Source organism: Puma concolor, chromosome D4, assembly GCF_028749965.1.
Source record: "Puma concolor isolate L17-30 chromosome D4, mPumCon1.1.hap2, whole genome shotgun sequence".
Taxonomy (NCBI): domain Eukaryota; kingdom Metazoa; phylum Chordata; class Mammalia; order Carnivora; family Felidae; genus Puma; species Puma concolor.
Window position 1 is genome coordinate 525230 of NC_141679.1, and position 25014 is coordinate 550243.

The 25014-nt window shown below is 46.3% G+C and overlaps 1 protein-coding gene across 2 annotated transcripts in view; it reads right to left on the bottom strand.

The window, feature by feature from the left end:
- Positions 1-246: 246 nt before the first annotated feature.
- The window catches only part of IARS1 (isoleucyl-tRNA synthetase 1), a 68410-nt gene continuing 43642 nt past the window's right edge, over positions 247-25014 (bottom strand). For both annotated transcript variants that reach the window (XM_025931532.2, XM_086684742.1), the window contains exons 21-34: positions 24730-24821; positions 23673-23750; positions 22742-22863; positions 22402-22504; positions 22079-22162; positions 20143-20317; positions 17703-17815; positions 15875-15970; positions 14855-15031; positions 13950-14055; positions 6609-6734; positions 5073-5216; positions 4345-4497; positions 247-752 (exon numbers count right to left, since the gene is read on the bottom strand). In XM_025931532.2, the coding sequence (XP_025787317.1) occupies positions 670-752; positions 4345-4497; positions 5073-5216; positions 6609-6734; positions 13950-14055; positions 14855-15031; positions 15875-15970; positions 17703-17815; positions 20143-20317; positions 22079-22162; positions 22402-22504; positions 22742-22863; positions 23673-23750; positions 24730-24821 (1652 nt within the window). In that variant the 3' untranslated portion in view covers positions 247-669. The remainder of the gene's footprint in view (positions 753-4344; positions 4498-5072; positions 5217-6608; positions 6735-13949; positions 14056-14854; positions 15032-15874; positions 15971-17702; positions 17816-20142; positions 20318-22078; positions 22163-22401; positions 22505-22741; positions 22864-23672; positions 23751-24729; positions 24822-25014) is intronic.

Genomic DNA, 25014 nt, shown 5'->3' on the forward strand with positions numbered 1-25014 from the left:
GGAGACAGAGACAGGAAGGCACGAGGGCACAAGTGAAGGACAGAGAGAGAGGTAGAGAGAAGCAGGGCTCACCCAAAGTGGGACTTGAACTCACAAACTGTGAGATCATGACTGAGCTTAACTGACTGAGCCACCCAGGTGCCCGCTGTCTTAACCAAAGAAGTCGCTATTAAGTTTTTGTGTTCCTTAAAGATTACAAATTTGAAGTTTTATTCAACTATGGGAGAATGAATTACTTCTAAAACATTTATTATCTGAGAGAGAATTTGTTTATTGTTCTGATTTACTGAAACTTAAAATACACCATCAAATTACCCAGGAAAATCCAGGTAGCAGAAATACTTAACACGTTCCTTCTGGAGGTCTCAAACAAGTTCTGAAAGGCCACAGAATGATATGTATAGACTACGCCAATAGACCCCTTCTGTAAGCACAGAAGCGAGCTCTGTGGTGTGGAGGTGACACCCCCCCAGCATGACCGCGAAGGTGCCCAAGGCCAAGTGTGAGCATTACCGGACGTTCCAAGTCACCTGATGGATCGACCCCAGTTCAGTTTCAGACCAGACGCAGCACATGACGTATGCACCTGGAGGGATACGCTCAGTGTGTGTGTGCAGGGGACAGCCATGTGGTGGGGGGAGGCCGACTCAGCCACATCGATAAGGAAGGTCAGATGTCTGCCGTTGTCGGTAACACAGAAACATACACAGTCTTCATGTTCAAAGTCTTCATGGGGATTTCTTCTGTAATTTCTAGAATGGAAAGAAGATTTAAATAAGTTTTCTACCTATTCTGTATGAATATTTTAAAAATGCTGACTACTTGTGTGAAGAAATCTGGCCTCACCCTCAGAGGTCTGACCTCTGTCCCAGCTCCTGAGGGAACCTCTGAGCCCTTGGAACTTCCTGAGCGACAGGAGTGTTTTGTTAATTCTGGGGGGCCCTGAACACACCTGATAGTTTCTGCTAATAAGGTGACTCAGGGCGGAGCCAGCCATACCAGAAAGACCAGCCACACGATTTAGGTCACGTGGTATCACCTGAGACAGAGCAGCCACGTGGGCAACAAACCCGTGAGGCCCATGTAATGAAGCCTCACTATAAATCTGGCCCCAGGTTTGGGGAGCTTCCCTGGTGGTAATCCACTGTCACGCATTGGGGCCTGGAGGAGGTCACACTGCTCACGGCCCCTTTGGGAGAGGGCAACCAGAAACCCCATGTCTGGAAACCTCCCAGATTAGGCACTCTGTACTTCTTCCTTTGCCTGGTTCTAGCTTTTATTCTCTTTCTACATCAAATGTGGTTCTAAGTGCAATAGGTGCCAGTGAGTTCTGTGAGTCCTGCTAGCAAATTATCAAGGCCAAGGGTGATTTTGGGAAATCCTCTGAACTTACAATTGGTGGCAGAAGTGACAGTGGTCTCGTGTGGCCTTTTCCAGAGTTTGTCGAAGGCTCCAGACTCCCCACAGCTGGGGTGAGAAGTCCTGGGCGGACCTTCTGGGGGACTCCCTCAACCTAACCAGCCTGGCACACCAGCCCAGACGTGTGCACACCTTGACCCAAACAGGTATTTCCTACGACCACAGAGAAGGCTTAGAAGCCATGCCTAGCTGGACTCAGATTCATGGTCTCTAAATATTAACAGAGGGGGAACTGCTGTGTCCAGGTCTGGGGAAGTATAAGGTGCGATAAGCCCCTAACATCTTTCAAAGCCAGAACACAGTTACCAGAGACTGAAGGCTGATGTCAAAGAATATAGGAGCCAATATAGCCAAAGACAAAAACTCTGAGTATCTAAAAGTATAAAACAAATGTAACTGATAAAAACACACTGAATAGATAAAAGCCCAGAGAGAGAGAGAGAGAGAGAGAGAGAGAGAGAAAAGAGAGAGAGTAAAGAGACACTAGAAATGCTCTTTGCCCCCTGGGGTGCATTTTGCTTCTAGCAGATCTGGATTCAAAGGGTAGGACCACCTTTCTCTGCCAGGACAAGCAGGGATTCTGGAAATTACCCTCGGAGCTGCCTCCTTTATAGACAGATCATGACAGGACCTGGACAGGACAGTGAGCACCTAGTGGAACAAGCAGGAAGCCATCCGTGAGTTTCTAAAACTGTAAGGCATCCCGTGATCCTTCTAATTTACTGAATTATTACTACTTTAGGAAAAATGATTTCGAGAGGAACAGCACAATGAAATGTGGCTGGGGATACAGGATGGGCAGAGACACTGGGCTGGAAAGAGCCCCAGTCTTCTCAGTGGTCTTGGGTCACTCAGCCTTCAAGGTCTCTTGAGTTTGGTGTGGCCACCAGCCTCATGGCACAGGAAGGAGGCAGTGGGGGCACAGGCGAGGCCCACCCTGTCAGAGGTGGTAATGTCAGGGCCTCATTCACACAAATGTGCTTCTGCCCTGGTTGCGTGGGCCGGGTGCCTGCACCTGCACCGAACCAGAGACAATGACACCTTGTCACGTCTATGGCTCGGCTGCACTTGGGGGCCTGCAGAAGCGGGGACGAGGAAGTTTCACCCATGCTGAACAGACCAGGAAGCTGGCCTTTCCCACCAAACCACATATGAGAGCTGTGAAAGGAGCTGCTGATGGCTGGGCAGCCTGTAAATGTCACCGTGGGGGCTCTGAATGTGGACATCGTCGTGGGAGGAGACCCCGCCAGTGGAGACGAACAGGCTGAGGCACTGATGTGAGGGGCACGGCTGCGCCTGGTTACAGACAGGAGCAGCTGCAAAAGAGGCTTTAATTTCTAACGATGTAGCAGAAAATTTGAAAGTGTAACATAAAACATTAATTAAAAAAAAAGTAGCCAAGCAAGGGAAGAACATGAGAGAAATGCAGAGGCCAAAAATCATGGATCCCAAGGGGTACCTGAACATTAAGGTTTCCTGGAGGTCCTGGTGACCTACAGCTTTCGGCACTAAATGGCTACCGAAGTGAAACAAAAAAAGCCTGGGGTGTGCACAGACTGGGAAGTTCAGGAACCCCAGGCCCCCCCAAAACCTGGGGCCAGAATCAGGAACCCACGGCAGCAGATACTTCACCACCCAGAAGACGGTTAAGAGAATGTAGTGGGTTTAAAAACGGGCCTTCCAAAAGATATGCCCATGTTCCAGTTCCTGGAAATTGTGGAACATACAAGAGTAGGAGGCACCCTGGCCACAGAGGCAGAGGTCAGAGTGATGGGGTCACAATCAAGGACACCTGAAACCAGCAGAAGCTGGGGAGGCAAAGACCAGACTGTCCCATGGAGCCTCCTGAGACGCAGCGCTGCAGACATCCCGACTTCAGGAGGGTGGGGACGGACATAGCACGTTCCCATGAGACTCTGGCCCTCATGCATGACTGGGGCCCCAAGTAATGGAGTTTAGATGGGCCTGGGCTGACAGCGTCCCCTAAGATCTAGAGAAACGCTTCCTTACACGGAACTTCCTCAGAAACATCACAAACAGAACCAACGTTGTCAGAACTCTAGAAACAACCAAACGTCGACGACAACCACATGAATGCTGGATCAAGAAAAAGGCAACCTGCAAGCATAGGCAGACCTGTGCTGTTACACTTGGCGCCCTGCCCCCACTGGCTGGCGGTGCACTTGAACACAGCAGCCCAAGGTCCCACGGTCCCAGGAGGAACAGAGCAGGTGTTTGTCCGAACCTGATTAGGAGGCACCTCCAGGACTCCCAGAAGGTGCCTGTCTCTGGTCTGTCTGACCTGGAGCTCACCCAGGGTGGAAAAGCATAAGCATCGCTTTTAAACACTCAGGCAAACAAAATCCCCACAGCTGCCGGGGGCCCAAGACTGTGGCTGCAGGACACAACAGAGGGCTCAACACCGGGGAGGAGAGTCGAGGACAGCATGCCCTTGGACAACGAGTACCGCATAACTTAGCCAGCCACATGCATGCCCAGGCCGGGATGCATGCACAGATAAGTCCTGAAAAGACCCCAAGCTTTCAATTCTTAAAGAAAGAAAAGCTTTTCTGCTCAAATCTGGCTGACGAGGGAATGAAGGCTGAGGCAGAACAGTGAGTAGCCTGGCTGTGCTGGGAAGTGACTTCAAAAATCGAGGAGCAGCCTGGGGGGCTCAGCCAGTTGGGTGTGCGACTCTTGGTTTCAGCTCAAGTCATGATCTCACGGGTGGTGGGCTTGAGCCCTGCATCGGGCTCTGTGCTGATGGTGCAGAGCCTGCTTGGGATTCTCTCTCTCCGCCCCTCCCCCACTTGTGCGCACTCTCTCTCAAAAACAAACATTAAAAAACACCACTCTCAACAAAAGAAGAACAGAAGTGAAGGAAGTGTAGCCAGTGCTGCACCATCTGTGTACACGTGTCCTCACCATCTGTCTGAGTCTCATTCAGAAACAGCCTGAGCTTCCTGCTGCGAAGGCCAAACACCTTGGCTGCTTCATACAGGAGGCCCTGGTGGGTGAGTCCGTTCTGCCCAGGGGGGTTTTCCAGCAGGAGCGTGCCCACGGTTCCCTTCACACACTCTATGGAATAAACGAGTACTGGGTTAGTTCCTGAGAACCACCCCCCCCCCCCCCCCGCCTGGCTGCTGAACCCTGTGCACAGCAGAGGCTCCAAGAGCCAGCGGTGTCCTGGGGGGAGGCATCCAGTGTGTAGACAGCCCACACCGCCTCCCAGAGGGAAAGGAAATGCAGTTGGACATAAAAATCCGTAGTTGGGGAAGGGACACTCTGGAAACAAATGTGCACAATGGGGGCCCCAAAATATCAAGGAAAAATAAGCATCCATCCAGTCTGCAGACCAATGCACGAACAACAGTTTTCAGAACACTTCCCAGGAAAAGAAAAAATTTAAGAGCCTTAGTACTTAATTCTGCTTCACGTAGCTGCGATGTTGACCTACCAGTTTACCTTATCTGCTGACCAAGCTGGCTGTAGGTGTTTCCACATAACACAGAGACACAAGCCTGAGTGTGCCCCCCGGAGCAGCATGGGGCGCACGCTACACAGCACCACGTGAGATATGGCAAGTGGAAGGAACCCTGACGCCCAGCGCCCCCGACCCGCCTCCCCAGGGGTTGGCGGCTGGGGAGGCTTACCTTGCGGGCCTGAGTTCAGGAGCTGCAGGTTGATGTAGCGGCAGAGGGCGGAGCCGGGGCCGTCCACCACGGCGGGAGCAGAGCCTGCTGCCACGCGGAGTGTTTTTCCACTAAGACTCAGTAAGTCAGTTTGGTTTCGTATTTCTAAAAATAACAAAAATAGAGACAACAAGTTATTCTTTCAGGGGTACACAGTTCAGAGCTGAAGTCATTCACCTTTTCCTACTTATTCAACTATCCTATATCTTTGCAGTGATGTTTCCACTTAACCTTGCTTTATCAAGGGACCTTGCCTTCTCTATAAAATCAGGTGTAAATGACATGCAAACAGTAAGAAATCTTCACGTTGCAAATTAAATGGCATACAGTAATAACTTAAAAATATACGGCAAAATCGTTTTTTTCCCTTTTGGTATTTTTTGTTACAGCTCTTCTTAAAATGTTCTACATCAGAATCCTAAACTTCACTGTGAAAAGAAGCCTTATATTAAAAATGCTAATTATAGTCAGAAGAAAAAGTATTTGACTCATGGACATATGTGAAAAATAGCAAGACACACAGAACACAGAGATTTCACCTAAAATTAAACAGTGTTTAGGGCTGGAAACACAGCTGGACAGTGCTGGAGGCCATGACTGGTGATGGGTGAACATGGTGTGTGGGAAAGCGGCGGGGGCAAGTCCTCGATGGGCATGTCCAGCCCCACCTGCAGTCTGCATGGCCTCCACTCTAGACCCACACTTGTGGCTCCCATGACTCCCCGGGACCGGGGACAGAGGATGAGGGCATCTGATATTGTGAACCTGCCCCGGTCCCTGCCAAGCTGGTGGCGCACACACAGCAGGACCTCGCTGAGGTCCCGACTGATGAGGCCCGCCAGTCCCCTCAGTTGGCCATCCAGATCTCCTCTTTTAGGCCATTTACAAGTCCTGAGAAAGAGCATCCAGACTCTTACAGAGTCTCCGGTGGTTGCTGCTGCGAATCACAACAGAAGCCTCTGTCTCCCGTCCTAGAGCTGAGATGCCAAGGTGTCCCGAGGGCCCTGCTCCCTCTGAAGCTTGCAGGTGTCTCCCCATCCTCGCCCAGCTCCTGGAGGCTCTCAGCCAGCTGAGCTGTGCTATTTCTTGGCTTGCAGTTCTCCAAGTCCAGCTCTGCCTGCATCTTCCCTCGCTCTGTCCCGTGTCTCCCAGGGCTCACACGCCCTCTCATGGGGACACTGCTAGTATAGGCAACAACCCTATTTCCAAAGGTCACGTTTGGGGCATGCAGGGTAAGAACTTCAACACGTCTCCTTTTAGGTTTGTATTATTGAGAATCTGGGTCTAGCAAGACACAGACAGTACACTTAATAAAGTCCATGTACAGCACAGACCTCTGAAGCCCAGACCCCAGCCTGTGGCTGATGGGGAGCAGGCAGGATGGGAGGTTCCATCTGCCGAGGGGCCCTTGGTCGACTCAGACTCGGGGGGAAGGCACAGCTGTGGAGCAGAACCGATACCAAAAACCCACCTCGGGTCAGAGGAGTTTCCACATACCTGTTTCACCATGGAGGACAGCCAGCTCTGTATTTTTTACACCAAAAATGCTAGTAATGACACTCTTCAGCTTTAAAAGGTCCAGCCTGTTGTCGCCTTTTGGATTTTCCAGAAGCAATACTCCACCTAAAGAACCACAAATACAAGTAAAACTGAAGGAAAAGAATAGTTAAATTTGAATGAAAAGTCCAGGAAAACACGTCATCTGTAGATCATTTCCAGTGAACGTCTGCTCGTGTGTTTTCCCATCTTCCAGCTGGATCTCTTTAAACCATGAGAGGACTGCTTCCCCTCTGGGCACACTGCAGGTGGAGGTGGTCTGCAAGGGTCCACTGCTGTAGCTCAGGTTTGCTACCCTCTCACAGGATCTCTCACAAAGCAGAATTCTGAATTCTGAGGAAGCTCAATTTCTCAATTTTTCCTTTTATGGATTGGACTTTTGGTGTCACTTCTACGAACTCTTTACCTTGTCCTGAATTCTCAAGATTTTCTCCTACTGGTTTTTACGTTTACGCCCATGCTCCATTCTCAGTTGGTCTGTATGCGCTGTGGGCGCAGGTCCAGGCCTCCGTCTGCCTTGGTGCCACATGTAGAAAAGATGCCTCAATGAACTGCTTTTGCTCCTTTCTCAAAAATCCTCTGGCCCCCATGTGTGGGTGTACTTCTGGTTTCCCATCTGGGACATGGATCAGTGTCTCCGCTATGCTCTCACCACATGGTCTTCAGGTAAGTCTTGAAATGGGGTAGAGTGATTCCTTTTATGCTATTCACAGTCTGTAAAATTGTATTAGCTATTTATTTCCTTTCTCTTTCCAGGTAGGTTTTATAATTTTGTCTACCAAAAAACACTGCTGAGGTTTGACAGGAATTCAGTTAAACATGTGTATTAATTTGGGGAGAACTGATGGGTTTACCATATCGAATGTTTCAATCTGCGAACATGACACATCTCTCTGTGTTTTCATCAGTAATTTGTAGATTTGGGCATATAAGTCCTGTACGTGTTTTATTAGATTTCCACTTAAGTCTGTCTTTTTTGAGAGACTGTAAATGGTACTACACTTTAAAATTCATTCTCCATGTGTTCATTGTTAGTGTACAAAAATTAAATTGGTTTTTGTTATGTTTGTCGTATCTTGTGAATGTGATGAATTTTATTTTTTATAAGCAATATAATTTTATTCAATTACCCAGAAACAAAATGCACCAATTAATATACAAACCCAAAAGGCATATACAACACCAAAAATACTTTAAAATAATAAATTTAAAGATCACTTGTAGTTTTTTTCTTGCAATGTGAGTGCTTTCAGCCAGAGAGTAAAGGACACACCATAGCACATCATGTGAAGGCAGGTGGTGGTAATGGTGCTGGGAAAAAACACTCTTGCTGGAGTTCGGAGCTTTTCTTCTCAGTTGTTCGGCCACTCGGCCCAAAAAGGGGCAGCACCGGGAGTGGCCCCATATGTCTGGTCACTGCTTATTCCATTGCTCCCTGGGACCGAAAGCAACACAGAACCCTGGCCTTGTTGACATCACAATGCACATCTGCTGCCTGTCTGACCACCTCCTTCCACAGGATCACAGACGGTCTCCACTGAGTGAGCCAGAATGTCAGCAGCAATGGACCAGCTACGTGCCACACATCACAGAACTTGAATAGCAGTTTGGGGGCCATCATCACAGGCCCAAAAGTACACATGGCCATCCTGGCACTAGCTGGTGATGGTGCTGATGGGCGAACCAGGACACATATCAATCTGTAGACTACTTGGGATTTTCTATGTAGACAGTCATGTTCTCTTCATCTCAGGTCAGTTTTATTTCTTCCCTTCTGATCTGTAGCCTTTTCTTGCCAACTTCCTGTGCAATGCTGAGTAGGAGCAGTGAGAACGGGTATCCTGATCTTGGGTAGGAAACATTCAGTCTCTTCCCTTTAAGTATAATGTTACCTGCAGGTTTATTCATACATGCCCATTACCAAGTTGATGGAGTTCTCCCTATTTTTCTCACGTTTTTTTTTTTTTCCGGAAGAACTTTATATTCATGAGAAGTATCAGTCTACAGTTTTTTTGTTTTTTGGTTTTTTTTTTTGGTGTGTCTATATCTGGTCTTAGTGTCAATACTACTTTAATAAAGTGAGTTGGTGTTTCTTCTTTTATTTTCTGGAAGAATCCATAGAATTGGTGTTAGTTTTTTCAAGTCTGATTGAATTCTCTGGAAAAAGCATTTGGGTCTGATTTCTTTTTTTTTTTTTTTTTTCAACATTTATTTATTTTTGGGACAGAGAGAGTCAGAGCATGAACGGGGGAGGGGCAGAGAGAGAGGGAGACACAGAGTCGGAAACAGGCTCCAGGCTCTGAGCCATCAGCCCAGAGCCTGACGCGGGGCTCGAACTCACGGACCGCGAGATCGTGACCTGGCTGAAGTCGGACGCTTAACCGACTGCGCCACCCAGGCGCCCCATTGATTTCTTTTTTTTAAAAGAAAATTTCTTTTTTTCTCCTCAGACACCCTTCCTCTCTTTTCTAAGACAAACTTACTATGAACTTTGTTTCTCAAGCCCATTTTTACCTATAAACAATGAGTGGTGATGTATAGTTGACATGCGATATTCTTAGCTTCAGGTACACATCACAGAGAATTATTATTATTATTATTTTTAACAATGTGTAGATTGATTGGTGTATTTTTTAAGTAATCTCTACACTCAATGTGGGGCTCAAACTCACAACCCTGAGAAAGAGTTGCATGCCCTAATGACTAAGCTAGCCAGGTGCCCTGAGATGTGATATTTTTATGTTATGAAATGATCCCTACACAGTTACCACAACATTACCAACTGTACCTCAAATCCTTGGGACTCAGGGATCTTAACAACTGCAAGTCTGTATCTCCTAACCCCCTTCAACGACTCCACCTGTCCCCTAGCCCCTCTTAATGGTAACCAAGCGTGCTTCTGGCAACAGTGAGTCTGTTTCTGTTCTACTTTATTGGCTTGGTTGCTTTTTTTTTTTTGTTTTTACATTTAACATATAAGTAAATTCATACAGAATGCTACCCCATTGTATAACTGTGGAACTTGCTTATTTCATTAAAAATATTTTTGGGGGGTGCCTGGGTGGCTCAGTCAGTTAAGCTACTGACTTCTGCTGAGGTCATGATCTCACGGTTCATGAGTTCAAGCCCTGTGTCGGGCTCTGTGCTGACAGCTCAGAGCCTGGAGCCTGCTTCTGAGTCTGTGTCTCCCTCTCTCTCTGCCCCTCTCCCACTCACACTTGTCTCTGTCTTGCAAAAATAAATGTTAAAAAAAATTAAAAAATATATTTTTGGGATAATAGAAAAGTTTATAGATATATTTCATTACTTTTAATTGGTATATAGTATTCCACTTTCTGATGTACATCTGCATTGTCCAAACACTCTCAGTGATGGTCTTAGACTCAACTAGACAATCAAACTTTCTTGAGAGTTAAAAAAATTTTTTTTTAAATGTTTTATTTTTCAGAGAGGAGACACACACACACACACACAATGTGAGTGGGGGAGGGGTAGAGAGAGAGGGAGCCACAGAATCTGAAGAAGGCTCCAGGCTCTGAGCTGGCACCACAGAGCCCCATGCGGGGGCTTGAACTTGTGAACTGTGAGATCATGACCTGAGCTGAAGTCGGATAATTAACGGACTTAGCCACCCAGGTCCTTGAAACATTTTTTTTGATGTGAGTCTTTAGAGATACAAATTACCTGCAGTCACATATTTTGATATGTTGTATTTTCCCTTTCACTCAGTTTTATGTGTTTTTTTCCCTTGACACATTTTTTCCAAATTATGGATTATTTAAAAAAAATGTTGTTTAGTTTTCAGTGTGTGGAGATTTTGATTTCACCTCCCTGTTACTGATTTACAGTTTGATTGCCCATGGTCAGAGAACATACTCTATACAATTTCAATCCTGAAATGTGTTGAGGTTTGTTTTCTGGCCCACACCATGGTCCATCCCATAGTAAATGTCCTGTAGGAGTCTGAGCAGGACATGCATTCCACTGCTGTTGGGTGAGCTGTTCCATTAATGCTGATTAGATTCTGGTTTTCTGTCTAGCAGTTCTATCATTTGTTGAAAGAGGTATATATTCAATTTTCAAACTGTAACTATGAATTTTTTCATCCTCCTCTAAGGCCTATCAGTTTTCTTTCTTGTGATGTGCAGCTCTACTGGGTGCGTCCACATTTGGGATCATTATTCGTGTCACCGGTGACTTTCTTTGCTATGAAGTCAACTCTGTTGAAATGAACACTGACGTTTTTGCTTTCTTTGATTAACGTCTGTGAGGCAGATCTTTTCTTATCCTTTTACTTTCAACTTACTTATACTGTTATATTTGAATACTTCCTTATATACAGCATACAGCTGGAAGTTTTTTATAAGTCTGCAAATTTCTATTAACTGGTCTATTTAGAACTATTTACATTTAGTGTAATTATTATTATTATTTTTAAAGTTTATTTCTTTGAGACAGTGTGTGGGGGAAGGGCAGAGAGAGTGGGGGGGAGAGAGAAACCCAAGCAGGCTCTGTGCTGTCAGTGCAGAGCCTGGAGTGAGGCTCGATCTTACAAACTCTGAGATCATGACCTGAGCTGAAGTCAGATGCTTAACCAACTAAGACACCCAGGTGACCCTTTATTATTTTTCAAAGTAAACTCTATGCCCAATGCAGGGCTTGAACTCACGACCTGGAGATTGAGAGTCACATGCTTCAATCGACTAAGCCAGCCAGTGCCCTGTCACTTCCCACCCCCTCCATTTAGTGTAATTATTGATGTTAGCTTAAGCCCTTCGTTTTAATTTTCTGCTTTCCACTTGTTCTTTTTTTTTTCTAAGCTTCCTGTGGGTTATATGAACACATTCTAGAATTCCATTTTTATTTCTGTCATGTTTTTGTATGTGTCTCTAGGAATAGGCTTTTTCAGTGGTTGCACCAGGCAGTATCTCATGTACACACAAATGCTGGACCACTAGTGTCAGTGTATGACCAGCTTGAGGGAAACACAGGAATCTGACCTCCCTTTCTATCAGTCTGCTCTTCCCTACTTTTATTTCTCTTAAATATTCTTGTGTATACACTGAGAGGTCAGTTTTGTTATAGCCATCAAATAATTTAGAAAAATCAAGGAGGAAAGTCTGTTGAATTTATCTATATTTTGACTCTTTCTATTGTTCTTTCTTCTCTCCTGATGTCCCTACATTTCTTGTCATTTTCTTTCTGTTTTAAGAATTTCCTCTACTTATTCTTTTAGAATAGATCATGCTAGCAACAAATTCTTTTAGCTTCCCTTCACTTGGGAATGTCTTGATTTTCCCTTCACCTTGAAAGATATTTTGCCTGACCCAGAATTCAGGTTTCTCTCAGTTTCTTGAATCTGTAGGTGTACATGTTGTGCCAAATTTAAGAAGTTTTCAGCCATTATTTCTTTGAATACTTTTCCACTGCTGTCCTTCCTTCTCACTCTCCCGGAATTCAGGGGGAGAATATTAAACTTGTATTTAAAAAAAAAATTTTTTTTTTCTTTTCTTTCCAACGTTTATTTATTTTTGGGACAGAGAGAGACAGAGCATGAACGGGGGAGGGGCAGAGAGAGAGGGAGACACAGAGTCGGAAACAGGCTCCAGGCTCTGAGCCATCAGCCCAGAGCCTGACGCGGGGCTCGAACTCACGGACCGCGAGATCGTGACCTGGCTGAAGTCGGACGCTTAACCGACTGCGCCACCCAGGCGCCCCTTAAACTTGTATTAATATTCCATAGATCTTTCAGACTATTCATTTTTTTTCAGATTAAAAAAACCTTTCTTTTGTTCAGAATGGGCAATGTCTGTTGTTCTATCTTCCAGTTCACAGATCCTTTCCCGTCCCTTCTATTCTGTCATTGAACCCATCCACCGTGTTTTGTATTTTAGTCTTATATTTACCAGTTTTAAAATTTTCACTTGTTCCTGCAGTGTTCAGGGCTGCTTCACACTTTGTCAGATAATTGTTAACAGTTCTGTCATCTTGGTGTTCCTTCAGCTTAAGATCTTCCTGGTTATTGACGTGATGACTAATTTTCAATGAAAACGTGGATGTGTGAGGTATTAAGACTGGTTCCTTTTAAATCTCCCATTTTAGCTTGCTTTGGCTGACATCGCACTGGCAGGAAGAGGGGCACTGCTTTGCTCCTGCCTCTGGTGGGACGAGAAGCTAGGCGCCTAGTTCGGCCTCCACTGCCACAAAGGTCAGGACTCCTCAGTACTACAGGGGTGGAGAGCACCAGGAGAGAGTTCCCACCCAAAGATGTCTTCTTGGCCTTTAAGAGTGTGAGTGCTTCCTCACTGCTCCCCATGCAGCCTTCACGGACCCCCTTGCAGGATGGTGGAAGTACATAGCCTCATTAGTCCTGGGTGGTAGTGAGGGAATGGACGCCTTGGTACTGCCCAGTGGTCTCAGTGATAGTACCGGGCAGAGGGGCTTATTGCTGCCCAGGGAAGATGAAAAAGTCTCAGCTCAGTGTTTGGGCTTCACCATGGTGGTGACAGGACCTTGAGGATCCTCAGCCTGGCAAAGGTCTAGGCTCCTCATTTGGCCTTTGCTGCTATTGAGTGTTAGTGGGGCCATAGTTTTTTCTGTTGTGTTTGGCTGCAGTAGAGAAGAAGTCTAGAAGTTTTCTGTCTTGCTAGGCTACACCCCTCCTGGTCCTCTGTCTACAAAAAGCAGCATTTGTTGGGACGTTTTGTCTGCACTTGGCATTTCCAGTTGCCAACTTCTTCAGCTCCAAGTCTGGGATACGTGAGGCACAAAGAAACACCAGGGAACTCTCCATAGTTTGTTGGCCTCAAGGTCCCTCATTGGTCTGCATCTTCTGACGTATCACACCCAGGGTATTTGGTGGTACTTTGTGGGAAGAATAGGGAAAAGTATGCCTACTCTACTTCCTGGAAGTACAAGTCTGACCGTTTACCTCTGTGGATTCATTTTGATGGCAATTAGAAAGAGAAAGTTATATGATGTTCCTAGTTCTCTTAGAACAGCTTTAAAGACATTCATAGGTTTAGGGGTACCTGGGTAGCTCAGTCGGTTAAGTGTCTGACTTTGGCTCAGGTCATGATCTCACAGTTTGTGGGTTCAAGCCCCACGTCGGGCTCTGTGCTGACAGCTCAGAGCCTGGAGCTTCGGATTCTGTGTCTCCCTCTCTCCCTGCCCCTCCCTGCTCCTCTCACAAATAGATAAAAAAAAAAAAAAAAAAAAAAAAAAAATTCATAGGATTAGCTAAAAAATAAAGTACAAACCACAGGATTCATTTATTCTTACCTTGCTCGCTGCCATTTGTACAAATGTTAAGATTGACATATGCACAAGCAGGCCCAGGCGAAGATGATCCTCTGGTGAGTGTAATTTCCAGGTCAGATCCCTTTAACTGAGCACATGAGAGTATGTGACTAACTGCAGCACCGACCACAGTGTCACCAACTAACACAGCAACTGCTCCTCACGCCAAGAGCTCTGCACAATTCTGAGAGCATACTCAATCCCACCACTAAAATAGTCAAAAGCTACCGCTTTCCCCTTCATGTTTCTCTCTTTTCACCTTGTTCTCTTAAAAATATACAAAACAGAAATGAAACTATCTTGTAACTTGATCCACTGAAACAACAGTGACATCCAGCCCAACCTGTCCCCTATAAAGGAGGAATGAAACATGGGACAAATGACTGAATACATAACTGACACAAAAAGGAACTCCTTCCTCTTCTATTAATCACCTATTTCTTAATTATGGTCAATATCTTCCATGTCTTGGTTTCACATTTTCATAGTTACATCTAAAATGTGCCAACAGGAAATGAAGTAGTTATAATTTTACGTACAATCTACTACCATCAAACTTAACTGCTTTACAAGTCAACTGTTGTTTGCTTTTAACACTCAAAGAATCCACAATATTAACTTCTCTAGTTTTAGATAAAGCAGTCCCACGCAGCCACTGATTTCCCGGCAACCCTCATGCACCTACTGGCTACCTTCCCCAGGGAACTGCTGTGAGAACAGTCCCTCCCTCCCTCTCTGGACGCCCCGTCCCAGACCTGATCCAGTGTATCAGGACTGAGGACTATGCCAATTGCTACTGGGGGTACAATATCAACAGATAACAACATAAACTTAACATAAAATCTAACCTCGTATCTTTTGACAGTTCAGCAGAACCCAGAACTCACCTGTGTTTTTTCTTGAATAAGGACGTTATCTGATAATGGAACTGGGTATGGTTTCAAGGGAGCCTTTATGGTGGCAAATATAAACTCCGTGTGGCTTTCGATAACATTATTCAGATACTTTCCTTCAGACTTAGCTTTATAGTAAACTGTTATTTCATCAGTCGGAACCAGATTGCACTGAAGGCACATACAGAAAATTTACAAGAAAGTGCATTTGTTAATCAAAACGGACAGTGCTGCTGAGCACGGCTGACAGTCCCATGTTGGATCATTACAGAAGGGCACAGGCTCCTGCCCAACCCTCCTCTGAAACAAAGGAGTGACCGAGTGCAAACGTGCTCACAGAGCTCTGAACTGAGGCAGAGCTCATAAGCACCCCATTACGCGCTGGACTCCTGAGGTCTGGACTCCAGACCACAGGTCTCAGACACCTGGCCTAAGGGCTGGTGGGGGCCCCCTGCTCTGGTCAGGGTGGGGGAGCCTCTGCCAGGGGTGGGGTGTGGAGGAGACCCCTCCTCAGGGGTAGGGTGTGGGGTGGGAGCTCCTGGCTGCCTCACCGGGCCAGCGATGGGCACGGTGCACCCGTCCTGGCTCCCAGCTCCCTAGTGAGGAGAACCACCCCCCAGTCCAGACGCAACAGTGTATCCCTGAGCGAGAAGCCCTTCCTTGGACACCGGCTGTCATGTCTGGTGCCAGTCAGGAGGGCGACCAATCCAGAAGAGGATTTTGTGGAAACCCTGGAGAACTGGAAGCAGTGGACAAAGGGGGGGTTGGCTGAATGCTCCTAGTCAGAGAAACGGAAGAGCCACGTGCAGTTTGGGGTGACTGAGTAGGGAGGGGAAGGGCCCACGTTTCCTACAGGGTACGATGTACACAATGCAGATCTGGGACTAATTCTCATTACTCAATTACAATTACCTGTTTACATTAGCTGCCTCTCCTGTCCTCCCCAACAGCCAACACAAACAAACCAACCATGCAAAACTCCCAGTTTGCTTGTACTTAATGTGACAAACTGACCTTTTTGCGAAGTTTCTGGATGCGATTGATGACCTCCCGAGCCACTCCTTCATCCACCATGGACTGTTCGGGGGTGACGTCTAAGAGAACCAAAGCCTGTAGGAATGGATGGTGCACAGCATATAAGGAAGAATAGTTCTCAAACCCAGCACAACTGTATGTAAATTAAATTATAAGGAGTCTGTAACACAGCACTATTCACCCCACTGAGCAAAAGAGATAAAGTTACACTAGCATCTGGATGGCTCAGGTGCTTCTTTGTGAGAAGCCATTCCTCTCGCCAGGAGAGGCTGGCGTCTCCTGTTCTGCAGGTGCTGCTCCCAGGACACATGAGAACCTTGAGTCTCTGTGTAACTGCTGTTTGTCTGTGTGACCGCCCTTGCAGGGAGTGGGGTCAACAGTCACGGCCCACATGACTGCATGGCTTCTCACACCGTGGACGAGCTGGTGAAGGGCCCCAGAGCTGCCCCGTTTCTTCAGCCAGGAACCCTGCTGTCCTTTGGATCGGGGGATTTGAGACGTGATTTCTACAGGGGACTGCAATACGCTTGATGGGATAGAAACTGCCATCTGCTTATTGACTTTGTCTACTTCCTATGCCATCTGTCATGGAGGCTGTTGAAGACGATGTGAGTAATGTAATGTTGTTGCCAGCACAGAGGGGGGCACGCTCGTAAACCAAGCACCAGCCCCAAAGACATTTCTGAGGAAACTCAATCAGTGAACAAACTTGCTTCACTAGAGGGCAGAACTGGAGATGGATGAGGAGGAGTCAGGGCAGGGCCACCCTGGTTCACAACATATAACCTGTGTCAAGAATCCCAGAGGACAAGGCCACCTCCTTGAGTGACTTCCTCAGGCTGGCCGCCATCAGGGTGTTCACACTCTCCCACCCTCGTCTCAGCTTCTTCCCCGATGGCTCCTCGTGCCATCCGCCCGTGGGGAGCTAGAGGCTGGCCTTCCTCACGTGGTACTTGCCGCCCCACTACACGGGGCATGTTACACACAGGGGGCCTCCCGCAAGCCCCCCACTCCCACCCTGGAGATCTTATGACCCATCTGCCCAGAGAAGTCTGGTTGGAAGCAAAGAGAGAAGCTCTGATCCCAAAATCTAAAACTGCTGCAAGTCCCCCTCCAGGAGGTCCCACACCAACCCGCCCCCACGCTAGACTCTGGGCAAGAGCCCTTCTCTGTGCTCATTTCTTTTCTTTCTTTTTTTTTTTTTTTTAAATAATTTTTTAATACTTACTTTTGAGAGAGAGAGAGAGAGAGAGAGAAAGAGAAAGAGAGAGAGAGAGAGAGAGAGAGGCGTGAGCAGGGAAGGGGCAGAGAGAGAGGGAGACACAGAATCTGAAGCAGGCTCCAAGCCCTGAGCTGGCAGCACAGAGCCTGATGCAGGGCTGGAACTCACGAACCGTGAGATTATGACCTGAGCCAAAGTCGGATGCTTAACCAACTGAGCCACCAGGCATCCCTGTGCCCATTTCTACCAGGTAACTCATCATGCAGAAGAGTAAGAACTGAGCTCCTTTTCTGTCTCCGTGACTGACTTGATCCTTGAAGGGTGGGGTTACATCTTGCTCATTTTTGTACGACCTGACACTCATGAAGATTGCCAGCAGAGGTCACAAAATATCTATTTGCATATACGTCAAAGAAATGCCAGGTTAAGACGAGACAACAGAGGAGTTTACTAGAGAAATCTCAGGTGAATGCCTGGTTGATCTTACCCCAGGACGGGCTGCCAGAGCTGTCAGGACAGGGTGGTAAATACTTTCTCGTCTTATGCTATCTTCTGGAAAAGCAATGTTCTAGGGAAGAGAAGTACCTGGGAATCCGAGTGCGCTTCGTACTGCGTTGTCCCTCCTGCTGTCTGGTCAAAGGTGTACATGAGGCGGATGTCCTCTTCATGCAGCTCATGACCTTCGACAACAATGGTCCCTATCGGAGAAGCAGCTGCCACTGTTAATCAGCCCCCTGCCTCCTCCTCACGCCACCCAGCTACCAATATATTATGCCATTTTTTTTTAAGTTTATTTATTTTGAAGGGGGAGGGCAGACAGAGAGAGAGAGACACAGAGAGAGAGAGAATGCCAAGAGGGCTCAATCTCACGAACTGTGAGATCACGACCTGAGCCAAAATCAAGAGTCGGACGCTTAAATGACTAAGCCACCCAGGTGCCCCCTGATGCATCAAGCTGCAGAGACTTCAAGAGATCATGTCTTCTTGACTCATGCCATTGTTGCAGTCAAGGATGTGAGAGACTTCCTTTACACTTGCCCAAGCTGCCTTGAGGAAAATTAAATCACTGCCAATGTCTACCCATGTATATAAGCCCCTAGATCCAAAGGCCTATGCCAAAAGGTGACATGTCCCCACCATAAACACACAGCAGCATGATGGAAGAGAACAGGCTGCAGAGTCCAGTCGGACCCAGGCCCCCACCCACTGGCTGCAGGACCCTGGTGTTCCACTACCTGCTGAGGATAGGAGGGCAAGGGTGACGTGAAGCCAACAGTGAGCAGGGGGAAGTGCTGGGCACCACCCTCCCTTGGGAGCCAGGACACATGAACAGTGGCTGTCGGTAACGCCCATTTGCGGTGAAGCCTGCTGTGGTTACCTACAATGGTCTTGGTCAGCACTGACTTTACGTCACTCTGTTCTGAAAACCATTTTGCTTCCCATTAGTGCAGAAATCCATTTGAAAAGTAGTTTAAAAGGAACCTGTAGATCTTTAGTATCAAGTAAATTTTATTTCAGGAATTTTAAAATATTTTGGCCATCTGTTGACACAACTTAGATTTGTGATTTGAAGTTTGATCAAAGATTGTTAATTTAACAAATCCAGTTGGTTATGACTCAACTTTTATTTGCTAGCTTCCTATGCTTTATAAATTTTATCTAAAAATGTGGGGACTTTTAGGGACACTGCTCCCGAATTCCATGACCACTCATCTGATTTGAGTCCTTAAATCTCCCCTTGTGACACCTCTGCACTTACGATTTTCAGCTTCAGAGGGAGCCCTCGCCATCAAACACCGTGTGCCCTCAGGTGGCTGCAGCACACTGAGCAGACAGTAAGACCACAGGATTCTAATCAAGGCAGAGCTGAGAATTCCCGGGCACCTGGAAGGTCCCCCAGAGGAGAGGAGGGAGGGGCTGAGTCCCCTTTCCTAACCTCCTCGTATTATCCTAGGCTTTTCCTTCAGAGCACTTGTCAAAACTACAATTTCCACAAATTTTCAATGTCGGCCAGCACATGAGGATAAGGACACCGTCTGTCTTACTCAATTCTGGGTTCCCAGGGCCAACCAAATGGAAAAGCTTTAGAAAGTATTTGTTGAATGAGTCCAACTCCAATCTTGCCAAAATCTGAGACCGAACTATGAATTCTAGAGATCTTAGAGAAATCATGGGAAGTTCTCACCCAGATGTCCCTCACAAGCAGCTCCAAACCTCAGTGCTAAATCCCTTTCTCAAAATAGACTTTAATCCTTTCTTTCGAATATATTCTAGTCTTCATTTGGACACCTCCAAAAACCTACATGCTTTTTCTCCAAAAGCAATGACAGTACCAATGACACTTGATACCAGGGGGTTCAGCTCTCACTAGGGTAGTTTCTGGGCTCACGTTAGCATCTGCAGAATTCACTGGTAATGAAGGTTCCACCCATCTGGTTCAGTAAGTTCTACCTGGAAATCTAGCTCAGCGGAATCAATTCTATGGAATATTTCCATGTGAGAATACTCACTGCAGTATTATTGAGAATAGTAAAAGAAGGGAAACAATCTAAAGAATCAAAAATAAGACCGGTTAAAAACATCAGATATCCCTATGAAAGAAAATTATTATAGCAATTATTGAAATAACATTTTAAAGACTAATAACACACTTAAAGTAAGAAGTGCAAAATAAAAAAGTGAATAAAACATAAAGTATATAAGTGAAAAACACATTTAAAATTATAGCGTCATCTCCATTTTGTAAGGCTCCAGTTACATGACTATCCGTGTAACAAGAAGGAAATCAATCAGAATTTTCATACTGCTCCAGCAGTGGCAGAGAGTAGGCACTCAATCTGCATTAAATGGATGGGTGATGGGTTAGGGGGCATTTTTAGTCTCTTCTTTTCCAAAATTATCAGTATTTGTAATAAACATGTTTATGACCAGGAGAGGCTGGAACAGTGCAGGTCAAACAGGAGCCCAGGTGAGAGACCGCATCAGGTGAGGGCCATGGACAGGGTTGGCAGGGGTAGACACCCACCAGTCTCCTGGAAACGCTCTAGCTCCTCGCTGCTTAGCTGCTTGATGGCCGTCATCACCGCCCTGAAGGCTCCCTTCAGCCGCTTGCCCAGGACCATGTGGTCAGGTTCTGCCCTTAGGCGAATGCCATACTTGTTTTTATCTGTAGACAGTGTAACTCTGCGAACATTCAACTCCTATAGTTGGTAGCCAAGATGAAACAGAAACATGGGAGATGAAAACGAGTGTCCACAAAAACTTGATATTCATAGTAACCTAAGTCACAACTGCCAAAAAGTGGAACCACCCTAGAGCCCCTCACCTGTGACAGGTAAACAAAATGTGGTCTATTCACACAACGGACTATTATTAGCAAAATAAAGGAACGAATCACAGCCACAGCCTATACCATGAATGACCCTTGGTGCCAAGTGAAAGAAGGCAGACTCAAAAGACCACCTACTGTCCGGTTCCACTTACAGGAAACATCCCGAGCAAGCACACCCAGGGACCGAAAACTTACACCTGTGGTTGCCAGGGCACAGTGGGGTCCTAAGGGCAGAATGGTGTGTGAATGCTAATGGATACTGGGTGTCTCTTTGGGGGGATGAAAACGTTATAAAATTACAATGGCTGTACAACTCTATAAATAATACTTACAAATCCTTCTTGTCCAGATCATTCAAGACAGTTGAGCAAAACTCAACTAAATAAGATTCTAGAATTAGAAATATGAACTTCACCTCTCAGGAGTAACGTTTACTCAAGCAATCTCAAAGCTCTAGAAGGTTAACTACCAATTTTCTGAAGAATCAGGTGGCTGTAACGTGTCTTGCCTCGACTGTGCTAGTTATGGGTTACCAATGCAGCAGGAAATGGAGGTGGCAGGTCATTATACCTGACTGGATTACTTGACCTGATCATAGTGATTAAGACAATCTATTTAAATATACTCTATTTTTAACCCTATCTGCAAGCATTAGTTATAGAATTTATAATCTAACTCTTTAGTCCCTAATATATGTCTAGAATCCTCAAGCAATTCAAAACCAAATCTAGAAATTAATATTTTCTACAGTAATATATTTAAATATTACCTGTAAAAACATAAAATTGAAATTAAAAATATATTTATTTTTAAAACATCGTGGAATATATCTTTCTGGGAGACAACTGACATCACAGTTTACGCTGACTCCAAATGCGCTCCAAGGGACCCACCCACATCTACACGCTAACATATGCACAAAGACACATACCTTTTCTTTGTAGTCAGAAACCTGAGTTTTCAACAATGGGAAAGTGATTTAAACAAAGACGTAGCGGAGAGCAAACACTCTCCAGTTGTTAAAAGAATAAAGGAGGTCTCTAGGTTCTGACCTTGGGAGTCCTTTAAGAAAAACTGTCAAGTGAGAAAACCAAGTTGAAAACTATACATGTGGTCCTCTCTAGCACAAAGTCAATGGTGTGTACATGTGTGTGCACACAGTGCTCCGACAACCTGGCAGGGATGCCCTGGTGAACACCCCCAGAAGCCGTTGGACGGGAAGGGACTCACCCCATACTTGGTGCTAGAGTCTGAGCTGCTCATGACCAACGCGTGCTCACCTGTTACTTAATGATTTGATGGAACGGTTTTTGGGTTAATTAACAAAACACTCTGGAGAAAATAAGTGGATAAAGATAGTGAGTGTATTACCACTAAGGTAATGAAATCCACTGATCTTGGAACTGCTTTTAAAGAATTACAATTACACTGTAAAAAATGCAAAAATGCATGCTGATTATAAGCAAAGTGTCACATTCCGTGGATGGTTTGGCATATGAATGTACTGACACACGAAAGGAAAGGATAAATGATACATTCAAAGTGAACCTCACTGAAGAGAACTAGTCACAATAATCTTCTCAAAGAAGGAATTCTTTTCGGACCCAAACAGACAAGCCAGAGGTCTTACCTCAATGATATACTTCTCCAGAGATTTGATCTCACTGAGAGCTTCTGGATCCTGGTGGATAACCACAATTTCTTTCAAAGGATACTAGGAGGAAAGGAATGGAAAGTTTACCAAGCAGCCAGCCCTTGAAACTGCAGGAAAATGAAATGTTAAAATCTGAATCTCAAGTTCCAGACTGATCAGGCTCATCTGGCACTAAGTCATCCACACCCCTGTTGCAGAAAAGAAAAAAAAAATACCATTGCTGGAAGCTCTCTAAGAAAATGCTCCAAAGGCACAATGATTTAGGCCTGTGCACGTAAAATACAAACAAAGTGTCAAACCTTTATCGGAATGGTTTTGCGGTCTCGAATCACTCGCCCAAGCTCAATCACAGACTGCATCCGAGAGACCGCGCTCTCTGTGTTCTTGTCAATCAGCTCCTCCCTGGTGGCAGAGGTGGGGGTGAGAGGGACCCCATGAGAAGACAGTCCCAAATGACAGGCATGCACAGTGAGGAAGGGGCGGCCCCAGGAGCCTCCACACTGAACATCCCTCCAGCCCCTCCGCAGCCTGAGGAGCGGGCGGGCTAGCAGGCGGGCAAAGGGCATGGAGGGGCCAGAGCAGGGCCGCCATGTGAGCCTTCCTGGACCCAGGAGAGGCTTACGTGTATTTGATTCTTACCGAACGTGGGGCAGCATGAGGTAGTGGATGCTGAGTGTGTCCTTGTCCTGGACAGAACCGGGGTCAATCAGCAGCTTTAGATTCTGGTACATCAATTCGGTAAGAAAAGGTGTATAGGGGGCCTGCGTGAGGACATCGGATATCACATCACTGACACACAGCCATCAGTAACTGATTTCAGTTAGAGTGGAAACAGCAGCTCCACACTTTAGAGAACACAGGGACATGCACAGAAGTGGGCATGAGATTACTGAACACACCGTGTGAAAGAAACGGCCTCCTTCTGAACTTGGCAGGATGGATGCCGTGCAGCCCAGTAGCAGGGTTGCGGCCGGAGGCCCCGAAACATCCCGGAGGAAGGTGTGCAATAAAACAGGAGCCCTGGCCACATTAATATGCACACGACTGAATGTCCCTACACCTCAGAAACCTCATCTGTAAACTGGGGACATGTTCCCTAGGGTGACGGTGAGTGAGTCGGACTTCAGGCACGGGTACTAGGCAGGCTCCTGTTCATGAATGTTCAGGAAGTGAACAGAAGACTTGTAACATCACACTAGAAAAGTGGTAATAGGATATTGGGAACCTAAGCTGGAATTTTCACTTGTGTATCACTGAATATTTTAATTGATAGGATCATGTTTTTATAGAAATCCAGGTAAAGATGGGTGTGTGCTCACAGGGAGCAGTGGCTTTTCCATCTAGAGGCCAGCACCCTCCCTGAAATGTGCTGCCAGTGTGAACAGGAAGTGAATGTGTCTTATCCCCTCCTGACACAGACAAGCTAGTAAGATTCTGGAAAAGGAAGTACAGATTCAAGTTGTTTTAAAGCTTCTATTCCTATTTCTGGGAGGATAGGTACAGACTAGACACAGACAGAGGACACAGCAGCAATGGGGCTGGCATTTCAGAACTGGGTCCAATATCTCACCATGAGCCTGCACAGAGACAGCAGAACACTGAACAAGGTCTCCAGGGCCATGACACAGTCCTCCACCCCGTTTTCGCCCTAGTCAACAAGAAAGGAACACGCATCAGACTGGGAGGCGACCTGCAGAGCACAGAGCATGCGGACAGGACAGAGGGCCTGGGACAGGAGGCCAGCATGGGCCCTGCTATTTTCCACCTCGGAGGCCCAGGTGGACGGGAGGACCTGCAGGCATCGGGTGCCACGTACGGAAACATGTACAGAAAACTTAAAGTAATTTTAGGTAAGATTCTCATTTTTAAAAAATGTATACACTGTATATTTTAAAAAACGTATACACTGTATATTTAAGAAATAATTACACTATCATTGCAGGAAAAACACAAAGGTTATAAAAAAAGAAGTCAACCATAATGAAGTTATGCAGAAGTAACCACGGTGAAAAGTTTAGTTTAAGCCCCTCGAGATGTGTGTGTATAGGTATGTGGTCTATTGAACAAAAATGAAATTACTGTTCTGTTACAGGCCTTCATCATTCACACACCTGAAGATAGACTGATGGGATGAGGCACAGGTGCCCTCATGGTCTATATGTGGCCTTAGGGCCTGGGACAGGATGCAGGCTTCACCGAGGCCAAGTCCCCCACGGGCTCAGGGAAGAGTCCTGTCAACAAATAATGGACCCTCTAGAGGAAGAACCAAGGAGGGGCCCCTCTTGGGATCACAGCCATACCAGAAACACTGGCAAGTATCTGTATGAATTTCTTCTGTATTTTAAGAGATTCTGCTCAGCTTAGTCTCATATGGCCCTGAGACTGTCCAATAGGACGTGTCCTTAGCTGTGTTTTGAAAATATGTGAGGTGACTTTTAGAACTTACAGATTCCCATCCATCAAACAGTGATACATATAGTTAACTTGCAATGTAAAAAGGAGAAAGAGAAAGAGCTTCAAAAACCAAGAGCATCTGAAAACATTCCTTTCTCTTCTGGCTACGCCCAGGTGGCTCCACTGTTGCTGCCCTCATATCCATCTGTGAGCAGCAGCCTGCATGCACTCACCTTCAACCTTCTGCGGTTCATCCGGACGTACCAGTTGGTTAGGACATCCACGAACTTGACCAGGCGAGGCACTACAGTATAGAGCCTGTAAGCTGAAAGCAGGCGATCAGGCAGTTAAGAACAGGTGAGCATCTGGGGTATGGCAAGGGCCAGACACAAGACAGGGCTGGCTGCCCTGCCACCCCAGGGCTGCCACGACTGCAGCCTGCACTGTAAGGGGACAGGAAGAAGCAAAGGGACAGCCCTGATGGCATGTACCAAGGATGCACCACACGGCCGTCAGGG